The sequence below is a fragment of the Quercus robur genome, chromosome 6, assembly GCF_932294415.1.
Source record: "Quercus robur chromosome 6, dhQueRobu3.1, whole genome shotgun sequence".
Lineage (NCBI taxonomy): Eukaryota > Viridiplantae > Streptophyta > Magnoliopsida > Fagales > Fagaceae > Quercus > Quercus robur.
In genome coordinates, this window is record NC_065539.1 from 21,185,347 (window position 1) to 21,206,225 (window position 20,879).

At 31.5% G+C, this 20,879-nt stretch overlaps 1 protein-coding gene across 1 annotated transcript; it reads left to right on the forward strand.

Annotated features, from left to right (window-relative positions):
- The first annotated feature begins 407 nt into the window (after positions 1-407).
- LOC126733221 (WEB family protein At3g51220-like) lies at positions 408-3,524 on the forward strand. The gene is made up of 2 exons (XM_050436435.1): positions 408-670; positions 2,901-3,524. Exons 1-2 carry the CDS (start codon positions 524-526, stop codon positions 3,375-3,377), a joined length of 624 nt encoding a protein of 207 aa, XP_050292392.1. The 5' UTR covers positions 408-523; the 3' UTR covers positions 3,378-3,524.
- The last annotated feature ends 17,355 nt before the right edge of the window (positions 3,525-20,879 follow it).

Genomic DNA, 20,879 nt, shown 5'->3' on the forward strand with positions numbered 1-20,879 from the left:
TGATGTTGGGTCTGTTGATTGGGCTGTTGTTATGACAAACCTTGTTGCCGTTGAGACCTTTTTGAGCCTTCATTGATTTGGGCCTACTAATTTGATATAACCCAAAACAAATGAGGTCGGACCTATGTTCACAGTTCTTGACACGATAATCACGAAGCTGAGCCCCACTTGAGCTGTGATGGAGCCCATGGGCATGGGGTGAGTGTCCACTACAAAGTAGGCAAGTCTTAATCAAGCCACGGGGTGCTTTCACATAGAACTAACGGAATCAAGATAGTTCCAACAACTCATGTCAACTTCAATTAACAGCATTCTAGTGAAGTGGACGCGAAGATAACGAAGCCCCATGTTTTGATTAAGCAAGCAAATTAAGAAAAACCACACCAGCCCCCATTAGCAACGACCACTAAGTCGAGCTAGCTCATAATCTTAACTTTTAGTAACTCTGTTGTACACTATTAAAAGGAGAACCTTATCACTGCTACTTCATTCATTCATAGCGAAGAGAGTGGAGTGCTAAAAAATGGATCATAGCGAAGAGAGTGGAGTAGTGGTCATGGGACGAGCAGAGATTGACACGCGAGCGCCTTTCAAGTCAGTTAAAGAAGCAGTAATGTTGTTCGGGGAAAGAGTTTTAGCTGGGGAAATCTACGCCAACAAGCTCAAAGAGGTCCGCTCTACTCATCTCCTCCTCTAATATTTGTTTTAGTAATCTATATGAATGAATTATTTATTGAAATTAAAACTTTTAATTAGGAGCTTGACCCTTCAAAAACTATAAATTCATCTCCAAATGTAAAGTCAGATAATAAAGTGTATTGATTTTGTACTGCCTTACCAAAATATACAGTGAAGGTCCTTTGAATTTATTTGATTGAACTCATTTGTACATATGAAGCGTTTTAGATAAACATAAAGAGTTTGAAATTCTAAATATAAACAGAAGTTAATTTTTTTAGAGAAAAATAAACAGAAGTTATTGATATTTTTATTTGAATTAGTTGCTATAAATTATGATGCTATATGTTGCTGTACTTATCATTATCCATTGGATCCTTTGAAAAAACTTTATTTTTTAAGAAATAAATATGCACACATTCAAGGGAGAATGAAAGAGGTTATAATATAAAAGTACACTACAAGCTCCACTCAAATGTCATGATAACTTTTAAGGGAGGGTGAAGCAAATTAGACTTTTAAAAAACTTAGTAGTTACGTATAAAATTATATTCAAGGCATGAGGCTAAACTTTTCTTTTCTTTTTTTTGTGAAATCCAAAATAAAATACATATTTTGTATAAGTATTAAAATGTTGTTTAGCGAATTTTAGGTTTTGTTGTATGTGTTCAATATGCTTAGTTTTTGTAATTTTATTGAGTAATCAATTTTTTTTTCTTTAATATATTTATTGATTTCCCCTTATTTTCTAGTATTTTGTTGATATTTGGAGTAGGAAGTAATGCAAATTCACAAATATGTCAATTACGAAGAGTTGAATTTTTTAAGAGATTGATTGAAATGATAATTTTCTAAAACGATTCTTGGTTAGTATATTATTTTATTACTTGTGGGTCTAATAATTGTTGTACTCCAATATGCTAGGCATCTAATGTATTTCACAAGGTTTTTAGTGCGGTAATTGAAGTTATTATTTGAAGTAAAAATTCAAATAAGAGGTCAAAAGATTTAATCAAGCAAAAAATTATCTCATAAAACGTGAATAGAGCTAAATGTTATATTACACATATCATATAAATACTCAATTTAAATTCAAATTTTTATATAAATTTATAAAATTTTCAATTACACATATATAACTAATTTCAATTTTATATGAAAGATAGTATTTAATTAATATTTATGATCAAATCTATAAAATTAATTGAATCAGCCAATCAGGAACATTTTCTTCGTGATATTATTTTAATCATATATCATAAAATCTAAAAAATTTCACTTACTTTTCAAGCAAAATGAAAAACATTCTGCCTTACCCCAATCAAAAATAAAATAATTAAAAGTGGTTTTGAAAAATGGGCCCCTTCCATGCGTTAATGATTTCTCCTTGCAATCACATTGTGAAGCAAGTGAAAGAAGCTACATTTTGAACATAAAAACATGATTCTATAGAATATATACCCTACAAAAGGAATTACAAAAAAAAATAAAAATGTTTTAGCTAGTGACGTGCTTAGAATGCTATCACCATTCAATAAAAGAGGTCTTAAATTCGCACTCACTGTCTCACAAAGTGGAAATCTCCTCTAGATGAAAGGAAATTCACAAAGTAAAAACCAACCTTAGATGGATCGGAAACAAACTTTTCTGGTCTCTTCCTTTCATTAGTAACTTTGAGATCAAAGATGAGAATTGGACTACTTGTGCCTTTTAACTCTCTTTTAAATTTTTTTTTTTTTTTTGAGAAACATAACTCGTTTTTAAATTGAAATAAGGAAACTGTGTTAAATTTATAATAATACATACATAGGTCAAATTACACTTTACTACTTTAAACTTTTATATAATTTACAATATCCCTTTAAACTATTAATTTACTTGATTGATACCTAAATTGGAAATAATTGTATCGATATATCCTAGATACTCTAAATTGACAGTTAAATTAGTGGGAATTGTATTTTTTATTGCAACTGATGAGTGATGAATGTAATTTCATAATTATACTCAAGTTTTATCTCATTTAACATTCGATTTAGACAGCATGTGGCACATTGATATTATTCTTTCAAATTGATGTGTCAATCAGAGCAAATTGATTGTTGTGAATATTATGAATGGGATGAATGTTTAGAGTGAAAAGGGGGGACTGAAAATTTGAAGTATCATTCTTCAAAATGAAAAATATGCACTTTGCACTTTAATGTACATTACTCTTTTAGATGCAAGCTGGAGCACGTGAAACTGGGCAAGCTCAATCCAGAATTGGGGCCTTAACAGCTGAGCTTGAAGAAACAAAGCAAAGCCTTCAAAAAGCCAAAGAAGAAGGTAGCTTAATGGCAAATTGCATAAATTCTCTTAGAGAAGAGCTTGAGCAATCAAAGAAAGAGCTACAAGAGTTGAAGACATTAGAATTCCAAAAAGAGCCAGTTGATCCTAACCTCGAAGACCTCAAATTCATTGAAAATGCAACAAAAGTGGACATCAATATACAAAATGAAGAAGCAAAGGAGTTTCAAAAAAAGAGATACGTGAAGTTTGCCAGCCCTCCTTCATTGGCTCAAGTTATTATCAATAAAGATGAAGTACCAGAGAGATCTCCTTCTGTTAAGAAGACAAAGAAGAAGAAGCCATTAATACCACTTATAGGATGGCTTTTTTCAAAAAAGAAGGGAGCCCACGAAGGTGAGTCTCCCTGAATAAGCAAAATTCTAAACAAATTTCATTCACAGATGTTATTTGAGTTGGAGTATGGAGCATTTTTGCTACGTTAAAGCGATTTAAGCTTGTCATGTTAGTATACAAAAGAATTATAGTCTATAGAAAAATATTATTTTTTGTTTTTACCTAGTCTTTTTTTTTTTTGGGAAGATTTTACTAAGTAATTTGATTGAAAGGAAATAATCAGAGATCTCTATATTCCACAATGTACTTCTTCTTGTTGCATACTTCTCTCTCCTTTGTTGTTCCTTTTTTTTTTTTTTGAATCATGTTAATGGGTGTCCTTAAAACAATTGTTAATTAACCATATTATGAAAGTTTTAACACTACTTTCATGAGAAATATAAAAAGCTTTCAGAAAAATTAATTACTTTATTATTTTCCTGTAATATGTTTCTAAAAATAGTTCCTAAACCAATGCTTTTAGCACTTCATTTAAATATTGTTTTTTTTATTATATGTTTCTCCCTTTCTCTGAAAACCACCACTTTCTTTGCAAACCCACACCCACGGCTAGCTGCTGCCGGCCACCACCATCGAAAACAAAAAAATAAATAAAACCACCCGCTGGTGCCACCACAGCTACAACAACTGCCATTGTCACCACCACCCACAACCATGACCACCAACCACCAAAATCATAACCAATTCACAAATCCAAACCCACAACCTTATCACCATTCGCCACTAACAACTGGAAAAAGAAAAGGAAAAACAACCCTCCAAAATCACAACCAAATCACAAACCCACAACCTCATCACCACCAAAATCGGAAAAGGAAAAAGAAAAACAACCATCGAGAGAGACCAAAAGCACATCAACTTGATGACCCACGTCGAACTCTTAACCGATGACCCACGCCAATCTACCCTCAACGCTGATGCCCACGCTGGTCAAAGACCCGTGAACCCAGACCCACAAACCCAATCACCCCATCGTCAAGCTCTACCTCCATATCGATGGCAACACTCCGAAGGCGAAGAGGATTTATTCTCCAGTGGCATTTAGGTTTTGAAGTTCTGACCGACGAACCTTGGAGGGGAGGAGCTCAAACTGTGAAATTGAGAGAAACAGAAGCTACGAGGAAAGAGAGAAGAGGAAAGTGAGAGAGGAGAGAGAAGAAAGAAGAGAAAAATAAAAGAAGAAAGGGAAAAGTGACCGTTGGAATAAAATATAATTTTTTCGTTTAAGATTTATGCTACAGTTTATTGATAACAGCTCACTGTAGCTGTGTGTCAAAAATTTTACCATTTGAAATCTTTGATGCAGTGGCTTTTTTTGTGTGTTGATGGTAAAATTTAGCATATACCATTTTTCGCATCCTTAATGGGAATGCTTTTAAGGCATTTGTTAACATTTTCCTTTTATTTTCTTGTTCCCTCATATTTTGTAGAAATACCAAAAACTTTGCCCAATTTTTAGTATAGGTATAAAGGATGGGATTTTTTTTTTTTTTTTTTTTTTTTTTTTTTTTTTTTTTTTGTGGGGAAGGGGACTAGCTAGGATAGTTATTTGTTGAGTCTTTAATAAAATATTGAAGGGTACTAGTTAGCATAGTCATTTGTTGTGTTTTTAATACAAGTATAGGCATAAAGGATGAGAGGATGACTTTTTTTTTTTTTGGTAATTTGTTATGTCTTTATGCTTTGTTTGAATTGAGGGGAGTAGATTAAAGGGAGGGAGAATAATTTAATTTACCCTGTTTGGATTTTTTTCAAGGGAGGAGGAGGAGAGATTTGGAGGGTTTCTAACCCCATATTTTTAATTCCCCAAATTGTAGAGATTTGGAGTGAGAGTAGAGGTGAGTAATTTTGGACCTAATTAAACATTTTGAATTATTTATTTTACCCTTCATCATTTATAACAATTACAAAATATACACTTGCACAAATCATTCTCTTTCACGCTCTCTCCTCTCTCTCCTGCTATTCTCTGCCTCTTTCTTCTCTCTCTCATGCTACTCTCTGCCTCTTTCTCTTCTCTCTCACGCTATGCTCTTTGCCCCTCTCTCTTATGCTCTTTCACTCTTCTTTCTCACACCCTCAAATATCTATATTGTAGGTTGTTAATTAGAATGGACTTAGGAAAATATTTTCTTTTCTACATTAAGAAAAATTAAATTCATGATATGAGCAAAAAAAAAAAAAAAAATTATAAATGAAAGAAACACTCAACATAAAATATTTTGTTGATTTTTTGAGTAAACAAACAAACCAAACATTTTTTCTTACTTTAATTATTATCAGTTAAGGATGGATTTTTTTAGAATTGAAAAAAAAAAAAAATGAGGTTTTTTAAATTTTACAGTGTGCTTTTAATAGAGAGTTAAAACCACTTGAGACAATTACTTGAACAACAAAGCTAGTGATCCATGTTTGAGAAGTTGTATTCTATAATTAATTCCTAAAAATATTACACGTTATAGTCATAATTATTTAATCTAACAAATTAATCATTTTAATCATAGATCAATGTTGCAAGTCCATTTTCAAATAGGGGTAAATTTGCTTATTTAAATATATTTAATCATTTCCTCTCCTTCTCATCCTAATTTTTTAAAAATCCCAATCAAATAAAAGACTAATTATTCCCTTCTCCTTAATTTTAAAAACATTCAAATAAGATAAAGGGTAACCATTCTCCTCTATTCTCCTCTCCACTACTCTCCTCTACTCTCCTCTCCCTCCAAACTTCCAAAAATAGCATTAATAAAATATGGGAGTGAACTAGCAAGTCCAAATCATCTGTCCCATTCTTCCTGTCTCACTCTATACTCCACCAATAGAAATTTGCCATATGTCCACCTATTTAAATTAAATCTAATTTTCCAACTTTACTTATTTCAAAATTTAAAAAAAAAAAAAAAAAAAAAAAAAACTCAAATAACCCTAACCACCCACACCATCCCATCCTTACCAGCAACCACCACTTGCCTTTGTCAGCATCAATATCCAACCACCACCTTCAACCAACCATCCACCACTTCCGGCCAGTGACCCAAAGAAAACCCAAACTCCTATTATAATAATAATAATAAAACCCAAACACCTCCCTACCACCACCACCAAAACTTGGCTGGTACCAGTAGACGACACCCTCATCATTGTCGGTCATGGAAACCACTAAAGCTCGATCCCCACCATCGGCCAACAGATCTAGAAGCAACATCGACGAAGGTACTATTGACAATGGCGTAGGAGGAATGGGTTTTGGGGAATTACAAAAAGGCACACAGCCATGCGGTTTTGGCTTGGAAACTTGACCCATATTTTGGTGGTGTTCTTAGAAATTGCACCGCCTTGCATGTTCACTATATGGCTCAGTGAAGAAGGACAAGTTTGGGCGCGTTGATCTTTATGCACTCCCTAGCTTCAAGGCTAAAGTCAACAACTACCCATCACTCACTTAGGACTTCATCAATCAGAAGTATTGCTGATATGTATAGGAGAGAAGTTTATCATGAATGTGTGGGTCTGCCTCTTCCAATTCCCCATCAACGAAGGCTGGTGGTGGTCGTGGTCAGTGGGGATAGGCTGCTAGGGTGGCTAGGGTTATTTGAGTTTATATTTCATTTATTTAAAAAACTGAAATGAGTAAAGTTGGAAAATTAGATTTAATTTAAATAGGTGGACATGTGGCAAGTTTCTATTGATGGAGTATAGAGTAAGACAGCAAAAATGGGATAGATGATTTGGACTCTAAACTAGCAAGCATAGTCATTTTTTGTGTCTTTAATAAAAGTATAGGTATAAAGGATGAGAGAATTTCTTGTTCTTATGGTAGGGGACTAGCTAGCATACGCATTTGTTGTGTCTTTAGATAGCATAGTCGTATAAAGGATGAGAGGATGTCTCATTTGTTGTGTCTTTAATATAAAAGTATAGGTATAAAAGATGAGAGGTTTTTTTTTTTTTTTTTTTTTGTGGGGAATAATAAAATATGAGAGTAGTATAGTCATTTGTCGAGAAGATGGATTAGTTGAAGTGTATTTCATTGAGATTCATTATCTATTAGTAGGGGCGGCAAAATAAGCCCAAACTCATTTAACCACCCAAACCGACTCACTCTAATTGATCACAAACCTACCTAATTATTACTTGGGTCAAATAGACACTAACCAATTAAACCTAGTAAACTCAAGTAATAATTGGGTTTTAACTAAAAACCCAATTAGACCCAAACCTAACATTGAATAAGAAAAATCTTTGAAGAGGAACAAGACTAACTTATTACTAAAATTTTTATGATATCATGATTTTGTTTAGCTGTTTTATAGAGTTATCTTAGGATTTTTATCGTATCATGTTTATATTATTAGATTATGATAGCAGTGGATTTTAGCAATAAGTGAAAATTGTAATACCATACTAATAGAAATTCTTTATAATTCTTAGATTTTATACCTATAATTAAAGGATTTTAAATATTTTATCATAATTAATTTTTTCCCATGTTATATGCTTAATAATCAATGTTGTTTAGTTCTCTAGAATTGGTTTTTTCTTTGCTATCTCTTTCATTGTATTTGATAGATAGTATACGTACAAACAACATAAAAGAGTGTCTTATGTTAAATTTATTGTCTTCTCATACATAAAATAATCTCGTGCATTGTGCAGGTTAAACACTAGTTAATATAATATATAAAGACATATTTTAATCCAAAAGGCCTCGCCCAGTGGTATGTATTCAATTATGTTATATTAATCATACATTATTATCATCATTATTTAATATGAGACTTCACTCACACACCCAATATATTTATTTTATGTATATTTTGTTTAATTTTAGGTAATAGTGATCACCACATTCATATTTCATATATCTTTATCTTAGTGCAACCTTAAAAAATGTGGTTAATAGTGATCACTATGTCTATATGTATATTTCACATATCCTAATTAATATTTAATAGTGATCACTACCTGCATATTTCACGTCTCTATCCAAGTGCAAGCTAAAATAAAGTGGAAGAAAAACATTTTATGTTTGTTGCATTGAGGTGGGGTTTGGATCCACGTTACGCATCTGCGTTTTCTTATTTGCGCGTTTTCTCTCTCTTTTTTTTTTTTTTTTTCCCTAGCCGCAGATTTTGACTTTTCTCCCGTGAACAGTGCATCCATGCACTGTTCATGAGGCCCACAAACTCCAATTTTCAATCACTTTTTTATTAAAAATGGGTCTCACGGCACTATTTACACATTTAAAAATTATTTTGCTACAGTATTTTCAGTTTTTAGTTTCAGCAAAATAAGTTCTATCCAAACGAACCCTGAGAGATTTTTTATTATTTTTTGGATACAAGTACAACACGCGGAGAAAAACGATAACTAGTTTTTTTTTTAATGGTCGGTAAGTCCGCAGAATTGAATAATTTGGTTAAAGCAAAAATTAGTGCATTAAAAATAATTAGGCAGAAATCACATTTTCGTCCCTATATTTTCAGGCGATTCCTACTTTGGTCCCTAGATTTTATTTTTACCGTTTTTAGTCCCTATTCTGAAAAACGTTTCTCGTTTTGGTCCCTGCCGTTACATCAGAGATGGAAAATGCACACGTGGCAAACGACAGAATTAAAAAAATATTAAAAATAAGTTCTTCATGTTCTTCCCCCAAGAACATGATTGCCCAGAAAAAAAAAAAACATAGTCAGATCAAAAATAAAATACCAACACTCAAAGCCAATCCTCATCAATAAAATACACCAAAACACAATTATGAGCTAGTCAGATCAAACCACGGTGACCATCTGGGTTGAGAGAGAGAAGATCAGATCTCAGAAAGAACGTTGGCAACTGATGTTCTGTTTGGACTCTGAAGCAAGTGTTGACAAATAGACCTGATCTGAAACTAGTTGTAATGAGTGCTACTCTTGAGGTTGAAAAATTTTAGAGTTATTTTGATGCGCCACTTATGAAAGTTCCTGGGAGGCTTTCTCTCTCTCTCTCTCTCTCTCACATAAATCACCATCACCCTTACCGTCGTGGGTTTGAATCTGGTAGACAGCGGTTTATTTACTGTTGTGGGTTGCTTTGGTTCCGATTTGTTGTGTTTTGGGTTTGAAATTGTGGTTTTTAATAGATGTTGATTCAGTGATTTTGGGTTTGAATCAGTGGTGGTCTAGCTTGATTTCGGTGGTGCTGAGTTAGTTTCGGTGGCTAGGACTTGCTTGAATCGGTGTGGTTTAGCTTGATTTCGGTGTTGCTGGGTTAGTTTCGGTGGTTGGGGCTTGTTCGACTTTGAATCGGTGTGGGTTTTCAGTGGTGCTATGTTGTTTTAGTGGCTGGAGCTTCTTTGAATCGGTGTGGGTTGGTTGTTTCAGTGGTGCTAGGATGTGTGCGATGGCTGGGGCTTCTTTGAATTGGCGTGGGACCTGTTAAAGTAGTGCCTTTGTATTCTTCTCTTTCTCTGGCTATGCAGCAGAAGATGTTTGAATCGGCTCCACCTCCCGTGAAAGAGAGTGAATGATGTGTTTTGGGTTTTGTTAGTTGATTGTGTTAGAGTATTTGAGTTTGATCATGATTTTGTATGTGTTTTTGCCTGTTTAGATGCTAAGAAAATGAAATAAAAGAGAAGAAAATATTGAATTTTTTATTTTTTGGGCAACCATGTTCTTGGGGGAAGAACATGAAAAACAATTATTTTTAACTAAAATTTTTAATATTTTTATTTTAAAATTATTGACAACTAAAATTTTATTTCAAAATAAAATAAAATATTTTTAATATTTTTTTAATTCTGCCGTTTGCCACATGTACATTTTCCGTCTCTGATATAACGACAGGAACCAAAACGGGAAACATTTTTCAGGATAGGGACGAAAAACGGTAAAAATAAAATCTAGGGACCAAAGTGGAAATCGCTTGAAAATGTAAGGACGAAAATGTGATTTCCGCCAAATAATTAACCATGCACAATTGCACGTGTAACCATGTGAGCCATAGTACAACATTGACAAACTGCCCTGTTTGGTACAGGAGTTCAAACACATGTTTTCAGTTTTTAAACAATATTACACATATTTTCACACACTTTTTCACCCACACGTATTTCTAAAAAAATTGAAAATTGTTATTTAAACACACGTACCAAATGAGCCCTTAAGCTCTGTTTGGATTGGCATCTGCGTTCATCATGTCTGCGTTTTTTTTTTTTTTTAAGTCCAGCGCCTCTTGCATTGTTCATTAATGAACAGTAACCGAAAATTAATTTTTTATTATTTTCAATTTTCAGCAAATAAGCGATATCCAAACGCACACTTAGGTTAGATTGGTATTGGCTTAAAAAACTAGCTTTTTTATTGTTTAACTTATTTATGTTATTTTTCAGCTTATTTTTACTATTATTTATGAGTCTCAGTGCACTTTCTGGAACTATTTATGAGTCTCACTGTACTATTTCAGCTACTTTTTATCTTTATTTACAGTATTTTCAGTAAAAAAATTCAATTTTAACAAATAAACTGTACCCAAACGGACTCTTAGTACGCTAGTGTTTTTTTTTTTTTTTTTTTTTTTTTTAATATAATTTATATATAACTCTTGGTAAGATAGCTCAGTAATATTGATTGTTATCATTTATAAGGAAAATCAAGGTTTGAAACCCCATTTTCCCATTATTGAACCTACCAACTTATAAAAAATAAAATTTATATAATAATTTATAATTAATCTGTGCATCATACTACTTGTACTTGAAGTCATGGTTGCAATCAAGTGGTTATTTTCTGTTTGTGACAAGTGGTTATATTCTTCTTGCGTCAAGTAACTACCCTTTATAACTTCATCAAAGACTCTGGAAAACTACATAATTCCTCCCAGTTTGGAGTCTTTTCAATTTAAATTCTAAAATTGTAAGAGCAAGTGTAGCATCTAGAATCGAATCTCCTTCACACACTGATTGTCAAAGAAAATATATTCAAAATTAAATAAAATACTATATAAGTTCATGTTTAAATCATATCATATCATATCATGTATGATGTAATAAAAATTATGTCCTACCATTTGTGATTGCACCAAGTAGACACCATTTCATTTTGTTCTCTCTTTTTTACCCCTTATGTCATGCAAAGCATATAAGTACATTAAATAATTAACATAGTTACTAACTAAAATTCTAATGTTAAAATTTCAAAAAAATTAAAATTAAAATACTATTCTTATTAAAATTTTACTGGCAAGAGTTTATAACATTTAAAAGAAGTTTTATAAACTATTTTATACCATTTTAATATTTTACCATAATTTTTTTATTTTAATAAGAAAATTCAAGTCTTACACGTTGTGCTTGCACTATGTAACTTTCTGTAAAAGTGTTACAGTATGACATAATTTCGTCATGTTACTCACTGTAAGTCCAATGGAGATTATTAAGGTATTTTACCCTTAGTGGTATATTATTATTATTGAAGTTTTAGAGAATTAAAGTACTATCTCAATTAAAATTCAATTATTAAAAGTTTCAAGAAATTCAAAAATATTTCATTATTTGTTTATATCATTTTATAATATATTGTAATTTTTAAAAATAAAATTTGGTCTTATACAATGTGCTTTTCACCATGTATCTTGAAGTAATCTTTGTTCTTTTGTTTTTATTATTCAATTTAATTATTATATTATTCAATATTTTCTTAGTGTACGTATCATTTTTATTAAGACCATCAAATTTTTAAATCATTTTAATGCATGGGAGTATTTTAAAAGTTTAAAAAAAAAAAAAATTAAAACCATAAAAAATTTAAATTGTTTCAATACATATCCTCAAAGATTCTCTGTTAACTAAAAGCAACAAAAATTCACATAAATTGTAAAAACAAATGAATCAATCATTTAAAATTGATAACATATAAGAGTATGAGTTTAGGGGTGTAATGGACTTTAGGATTTTTCCTAATACTTCTCTTCTGAATTTTTGAGATGCCAAGCATTCATGGCCTTTAATTTTTATAGTCTGACGATATTAATTTCTATTTAGTGGCCTACGAAATTTACAGCAATTGGGAAAATTGTAATTACAATTTTCTAATAATAGCCAAAAAAAAATCACTGGCGGTGATTGGAACTTGAAGGTATATTGGCATCTCTGTCCTAGGGATGACAATTTTGCCCCGCCCCGCTTGACCCGCCCCTCCCCGCTTCGTCCCGTGTGGGTTTTCCCTACCCTGCAAAGGTGGTGGGTTGGGGATGGGGCAAGATTTTAGACTCGCACCATGGGGCGGGGCGGGGATGGGTTTACATTTTTTAGACCCACCCCGCCCCATCCTCGCCTCGCCCTGCATTAATAAAGGTTAAAAGGTAATTTTTTCATACCCTAAAACCTTACTATTTAAACAAAAATATCATCATCTTAATTTATTTAAGTGGAGATTCTTTTTGAAGAACTAGGCAATTTTTATTTTGTTATGTATTAGGAGTTTGGATTATTTTATTGTGTCATACTATGAGATTTTTGTTGTGATATTATCTTGTTAAATATTTAGATAATATTATTTAGTATTTGCTAAAAATTAGTTTGATTCGATAGAATAAATTTATTTATAATTTCAAGTATATTTTTATCATTGAAACATGTCATTTTATTTGAAAAAATGGTAATAGTTGTAGGGAAAATTAACAAGAAATAGAGTTTTACAGTGTAGGGCGGAGCTTCGCGGGTCTTCGTGGGGCCTTAAGGGGCGGGGATGGGGCAAGAAATTTTCCCTGTCATGCGGGGCGGGGCGGGGATGGGGCAAGAAAAATCCATGCGGGGCGGGGGTGAAGATCCCATCCTTCGGCCCCGCCCCGCCCCGCCCCATTGCCATCCATACTGTCCTAATATCTAGTAGGTTCTAATTAGAAGCTTTTGTTACTTGTTCACGGGGTTTTGCTTGAATTGGCAAGATTTTAACATGAAAAATCAGGGACAATTATAAATACAAAGGAACCTTGGACACATTTGCAATTAGTTTTCTAGAATAAAAAAGCCAACTGTGAATATAATTGTTATATTTGCTTATTTGCTATTTTATAAATTAAAAAAAAAAAGAAGTGAAATTCATGTTCATCTTGCACCTACAATATATAGAAGGACATTGTGAATGCTAAAGGTTTGTGTACTCCCTACGTTTGCTTAGTATGGAAACAATATCATAGCAATATAGCATAATATAGATTGTCATAATATGAATTGTAATATTTGAAAATTTGAGTAATAAATATTCTCACATTTGCTGAAGCCTATATAAACCCAACTTATGCAACCAATTTCTAGCATGTTCAAAAGCAAAAGAGAGAAAAAAAAGAAAAGAAAAAATGATGATATACAACGTTTCATTCCTTGACCACGTGATCAGGATGGTGAATGGTCTTCTATATTGGAGGATATTTGTGCGCAAGGACTTCTGTCTCTAGGACTAGGGGTGACAAAGTGTTGTTGTCTGTGGTATATCACCAGGGTGATGGTGGTTGCTAAAATAAATCATGGTTTGTTTGTTGATTTTTTTTCCTTATTTTGTTTCACATTTGTTTTCTTTCTTTTTAAATTTGGTACTGAATGTAGTTTACACATTTCATTGAAATAAGAATATAATTTCTTCATCTCTCTCTCTGCAGTTTTTTGTGTTTCAATTCGTCAAAACTTATTGTTTTTGTTTTTTCACGCCTAGCAGATTCCTTGTCAATTTTGTACCATCATGAATCATGATCTCTCTGCTTAGAAGGTGCGCACCAAAATTCGTCAGTTTAATTGGACTTTTTTGACTAATATCTTTATTCTTTTAAGAGTTTTTTTTTGGAGACTTTTAGATAAACCAAAATAAATCATATGTATAGTTATTTAGGTGCCGTATAATAGGTTTCCCAACTAAATTTAACCATATAATTAAATTAATCAATTTATAAGTCATATAATTGAATTTATTAATGACCCATCATATAATTATGCCAAAGTCTAATTCTCACATGCTTATAAATTAGAACTATTTGTTGAGTTGAACACTTCTTCCTTGTCATTTTTCCCCCTGTTAAGTAATGCCTCTTAGTCAGCAATGGAATTGTTACAATTTAATTTTTCTGCTTAAATTTGGAGGAATATCATCAGGAAAGTACAATAATTTACATGGATATGTCTTCACTTGCAGTTTCTCTTTAAACTTAGTTTGTCATTTCCAACAATCAGAGAATTCACAATTTTCCCTGCTCTTACCAATGGAAAAAAATGCCATAAATTAATATGAGAAAAGTACATAAATGACTTGGATAATAGCTGAATTTTCGTATATTTGTCTTGCTTATGAAGTAAGCACATCAAGAAAGTTTTTCTTATTAGTTCTTTGTTTTCAATTAAAATAATAAATTTTGAAATAAAAGATATATAATGTTGAGGACCAAGTCTTAGACAAGCTTATAAGATTAGTGTAGAGGACCATAGTCTAGAAGTATGTTTTGCAAAACGTAACTAAGGCTAGCCTTACCATTTGTTATTTCCAGCCGGAAACATAAAACCAAATTCACAATGGTAAAACTCTCCACAGCACTCCAGGTATCATTCATACTTTATAGGAATGTAAGTAAACTTTGTTGATATTCATGCACATGGACATTGGTAAGCCCAGAATGCTTATGAATAATTATGATGATATAAGCCAAAGCTAGATCATAATTTTGATAATCGATATCTGTATAAGGCTGTGGAACTATTTCAATTGCATATATAATAGTAATATAAATTAAGTTCATGTTAACGAGTGTTCTTAGGACAATTATTAATCATTTTAAGAAATTTTTGTCACTACTTTAATGGAGAATATAAAAAGCTATCAAAAATATCAATTACAAATATGACAGTAATATAAATTAGGGTCATATTCATAGTTGTCAAAATCGCGATCTGGATCGTAAGATCGCACAATTTTATGATCTCATCTCATCAAAACGTTTAGGATCGCACTAGGATCGTAAAAATGGTAGGATCATACGTAGGATCGCGTAGGATCGTATAAGATCCTACCGATCCTACCAAAAACATAAATTTTTGGTTTTTTATTTTTATTTTTTATGGGATAATTTTTTGGTTTTGATGAAACTTTGAAGTTTTTATTTTTTCATGTTGTGATGGTATGACTTTTTATTTTTATTTTTAAAAATTATGTAACCTAAGCAAATGTTTTCTAGTTTCTAGTTCACTTGTAATCAAAATGAAGGAATGCTTCATCATTTCTATATGAAGAATTTGATGTTGGCTTTGCTGTCTTTTAAGCTATAATGTCATTAAATTTGTTTGATCAATATACTAATTTGTGTTATAATATTACTAAAATATTTTTTATAATATAATTTTATCAGCTATGCTTGTATTTGTATATTGATTGATTGATTTTTTTTTTTAGCATACTTTTTAATTGTTGTTGAGTGGTATAACTTGAATAGTTGAGTGTGAAATTGTATCTTGATGTCTTTTACAGCTCTTGTATACAAATATATAATGTCTACATAGATGATGAAATGGATGATGATGATTAGGAATTTAGGACGGTAGTTATAGGAACCTTAGAATGAGAATAATTAAATGTTCACTTCACCTTAATATTCATCTTGCTTTTGAATTTCATATTGTAGTTAGCTAGTTTCCATTTGCTAATTTATTTTGGATTTCAAACTTGGAACTTAGAACTTGAAAAATATTTTCCATATGTTTTGATAAATATTTTGGTATTTGGTTGCTAATTAAACATTTAATGAACTTTTTAGAAACATTGGGTCAAAACTTAAATATATTTGTTTCGTTAGTATAGATTTAGCAATGTATGACATGCAAATTACATCATATGACGCAAATCATAGTTTTTTTTTATATATTTTTTTTATTTTTATTTTTTTTATGGATGAATTTATAATTTATGTGATTATTCAACATACAAAGTAATTAAACATTTATTGAACTTTTTAGAAACATTGGGTCAAAACTTAAATATATTTGTTTCGTTAGTATAGATTTAGCAATGTATGACATGCAAATTACATCATATGACGCAAATCTTAGGTTTTTTTTTTTTTTTTTTTTTTTTTTATGGATGAATTTATAATTTACGTGATTATTCAACATACAAAGTCATTATCAATGCGTTTTTTGCTTTAAAACTAAAAATATTTAGGATCTTACGATTCACGATCCGATCCCACCTACTTTCAACGATCCTACGTAGGATCCTGATTTTGACAACCTTGGTCATATTAACGAGTGCTCTCAAAGTAATTGTTAATTATTTTAAAAAAGTTTTGCAACCATTTTCATGGAGAACATAAAAAACTATTAAAAGATTAATTGTCTTTTTTCCTCATAAAAATTTTAAAAATATTTCTTAAACCATTAACGTTTCCCGTATAAAATTAATAATATAATTAAACTTAAATAATATAATATATATTAGCTATACATGCACTAACGTGAAAGGCAAAGAGATCATTTGCTAATAATACCGGATAAAAGGGATAGAAAGAAGGTGCCAAGCAATTTGCGTGTATTGTAAGGAGAAGCTAAGCCTATATTTCGCCTGTTCGAATAAGGTTAGTCCATAACATGACGAAATTGAATATTTATCATTATATATGTGTGCACTATAAGACATAGAGAGAATTCCCCCCCCCCCCCCCCCCAAAAAAAAAGACATAGAGAGACTGTTACACATCATTTAAAATTGCTGTACACTTCTATCTTTTTTTGGAAAATGACAATTACAATCTTCATTGTAAATGGATAAAATAGAAAGGATCCTATTCACATCAAATCGAGTTAGATGGGAAGGATTTGGAAGCCCATAATTCCTTATGAATTCTTCTAGGGTCACCAGACTCACAACGTTCCAGTGGCGGCTCCAAGATTTTTTTCTAAGAAGTTCAATAAGAAGATAAATCTTAGATAGAAAATGAATCTTGTGATCTACAATGTTTCTTTATTACAAATTTGTCCATAATTCTAGCAAGAAAATAAAATATAAACTATTAGTTCATTTGGCATATAGTTTCATAATACAATGAACATAGTAATTATTATTGCTAAGATGAAATCTTGAAAATCATCCATAGTTTTCAAATAAAATAAAATTATTAATTATTATTGCTAAGTAAACTTTAATTATTATTGCTCGGAATACTTCTATCTATTAGTTTGTTTTAACTCTTTACAATTCTTATATTTAACAATTCAACTCAACTTTGACAGCTATTGTTCTTTGTAACCATATTAAGTGTGTTTGGGTTGTGATTGTAAACCAACTTATTACTTCATCTTTTTTCCTACTATTTGCGGGTCTTATATGATTTTCTATTTATTTTATATTTTAAGCAAAAAGTTAGATAAACTATTCCCAAATAGATGTTGAGAAAATTTTTATTGTGTTAATATTTGTTTTTGTCTTCATTCAATCACTCTTGGCCTGTCCCACGCCCCTAATCCCTACTCAACAAATAACAAATTAAAAGCACTTCAGATTCAGTTACTAATTTTTATTTTCAAGGTTTTAGATTAAATTAACTTGTTGTTGGACTCTCTTTTTTTGGTTTAAAAATGCCAAAATATTGGTAAAAGGATTATATTTAAGGTTATTTTAGTTGTGATTAAAAAAATAAGGGTTAAATTGTTCAAAATTTTATTTTAGAAGGTCAAAATAAAATAAATATATTATATATTATATATTCTTTCTTGCCAAGTTAGGGGGTTCATTTGAACCCCCTGGACCATGGCTAGTGCCGCCCGTGCAACATTCATGCCGTAACTTTTGTCTTAACTCTAATGTCGTCAATTATCAATAGTTACCGCTCATAGTTGACTATATTAAAGTTGTGGTACAAAAGTTATGTCCATAGACTTTTTCATTCTTTACATATAAATTTTGAGAACGCATATTTTTTAGATAATTGAGTTGTCCAAAGACATTCTGAAACAAACGAATTGCCAAACTTTCTTTATTTCTTAATAGCCTTATTCTGATTAGTGTTGACTAATTACTGATTCGGAGCATTTCCAGCAAAATTTCTGAGAATTTATGATTATTTTTGCAGGTTCTAGGTTCCATTACAGTTTAAATTAACACCACATTATTAATATTTGCCTTATTATATGGATGTTAGCATTATTTTACCGGATCCTTGAAGGCTCGGTTACCATGCGCATGTGGTAGCAACTGACCAGCCAACTTCTAGTCCCACATTCAAAGTACGACCCATATATTATAACATATAATCTTGTCTTATTTATTAGATTCTCATATAAAGAATGTTCCACCCCATGTTAGCCAACATTAACCAGACCAAAGCAAAGATGGAGATTCAGAAAACTAAAGCAAGCCCCAAAAAATTGAAGACCAGCCTATGCATCCCAAGGCTGCAGAGAGGCAATAACAACTGCACCAACAAGAGCAAGAGATTATCACCAGTGACCTTGCTGGAGCGTTTTCGCGAGGCTGTGTTTCGCTTGATCATGTTGTCTGCAATGTCCAAGGACACAAACAACACCAGTGGATCCATAGACAATATTCAAAGGTGTCACTACCCCAATGACCCTCACCACAGCGAAGCTGTCGCGGATTGCATAGAGTTTATCAAGAAAAAAGCATCAACATATGAGAACCGCGACTCTTCTGCAAGTAGTTCTTCTATTCATGCCTCGCCCGAGGTGATCTTACCAGTTTCGGTTATGTAATAATTCTACATGATTTAGTTCTGAGTTTATATGTTTAGTTGTAATTGTGCCATTTCCTTTTCCTTTTTTTTTTTTGGGGTGCCTTTGCTTGAGGAGTACTTGAGGTGTGAGATAGAGATACATATTTGTAAATTTATGTGCACGAAATATTCACAGAAAGTGTAGATTTTCTTCCCTCTTTTTTTACTGTATTTTCCTCAACATGTTTTTGGGTTATTTTTCGAATCAAGTAATTCTGTAATTGTCAACATGTATGGAAAGTTTGTTAAATAAGCTTTTCTTTTCGCATATTAAACATGAATGTGTACTTATTTGATAAAAGAAAAATGGACACAATCTGGTCCAGTCCTAATTAGATCATATATCATGCAATTGGAATATAATATTTGTGGTAACTAGGTGAAATATTCCATAGGTAAATAAATTCCCAGAAGTCCCACACTCAAACCATCTGCAGAATGCATGATCAAGATCTGTGCATCCTAGTCTGGGCTTGGAAATATTCTGGGAAGTAAGAATGGCCCAAAAAATAAAACAAGGTTTTTTAGGCCTTAAAACTTCAGGACATTGACAGGCCAAGAGAACCGCGAAAAATCAAGTACCATATTGTATTGCCCTAATAGGGAACTATACAAAAGGGCTTTGCAGTGGCTCATTCCAGAATAATTCAATGACATTATCTAGAAGGGGACACTCAAATCTACTTTGATGCCATCAATGATCCAAAAAAGAGTGTCCCACACTCTCACTGGTCTATTGTAAATGTTCTGCAGAATATTTTAGAATTCAATGTATTTTTTCTCTCATTGTTCATTTAGTTGGGTCAAAAGGGATCTAAATTTTGTGGTTCATGCTCTTTCTAAATGTTCGTGTAATATTGGTAGTTTTCTTTACTGTAATAATTCTTCGCACTCATATTCTGTTTGGAATGGTTGAAACAGAGACCTTATTTTTACCCTTGTTGTGCAGTGGCAATGACACCAGAGGATTTTTTTATTCTTTTTCTACACTTTCTAATTTCTTAATTGATAAATTAATAAAAAAAAAAAAAAATCCAAATGTAATTATTTTCACTTAGAGAAATCCAACTGCGGCTCCAAGTGTAAAAAAAACCCAACTGCGGCTCCAAATTTTTTTCAAAATGGTCAATAAGAAACTTAGAGAAATCACTCACCGATGGACAAGGGAGAAGATGTGTTGAAAATTATACAAAATCTAATAAAAAGAAAATCTCATATATTGACAAAAAAGATGCAAGTATAAAAGAATTTACAATTTCCTTTTACAAATTTTTATATTTTGAAATTGTTATATGTTAATCTCGTCATATAATTTTCAATATTCACAATCAATCAATCATTCATCGATTGATCTCCCATTTGATTGTAATTTTTTTATTTAATAATTCAACTCAACTTATTTGTTCTTGTAATTGCACTAAGAATATAATATATATATATATATATATATATTTTATATATACTCTATTAAATATTCAACTCAACAATTCAATAACAAATATATATTTTGTTTATTTAACAATTCAACTCAATTTAGTGGTCTTTGTAATTTATTAAGAAGAACTTTTCTTGTGTCCATAGCATTAATTTATTAAGATTTAAGAATTCAACTTAATAATTTAATAAAAAAATTTTATCTATCACTACTCACTGTACCGCACCCAGTTCCCATGACCACTTGTCTAATTTTCTTACATAGGGTCCGTTTGGATATAACTTATTTTTGTTGAAACTGAAAACTGAAAACACTGTAACAAAATAATTTTTTAATGTGT

What these genes read in the sequence shown, in the direction of transcription:
- LOC126733221 (XM_050436435.1), top strand. Translation starts at nt 524, where the DNA reads ATGGATCATAGCGAAGAGAGTGGAGTAGTGGTCATGGGACGAGCAGAG. An exon ending in ACGCCAACAAGCTCAAAGAG is followed by an intron (nt 671 to 2,900) that starts GTCCGCTCTACT and finishes TTACTCTTTTAG; the next exon opens with ATGCAAGCTGGAGCACGTGA.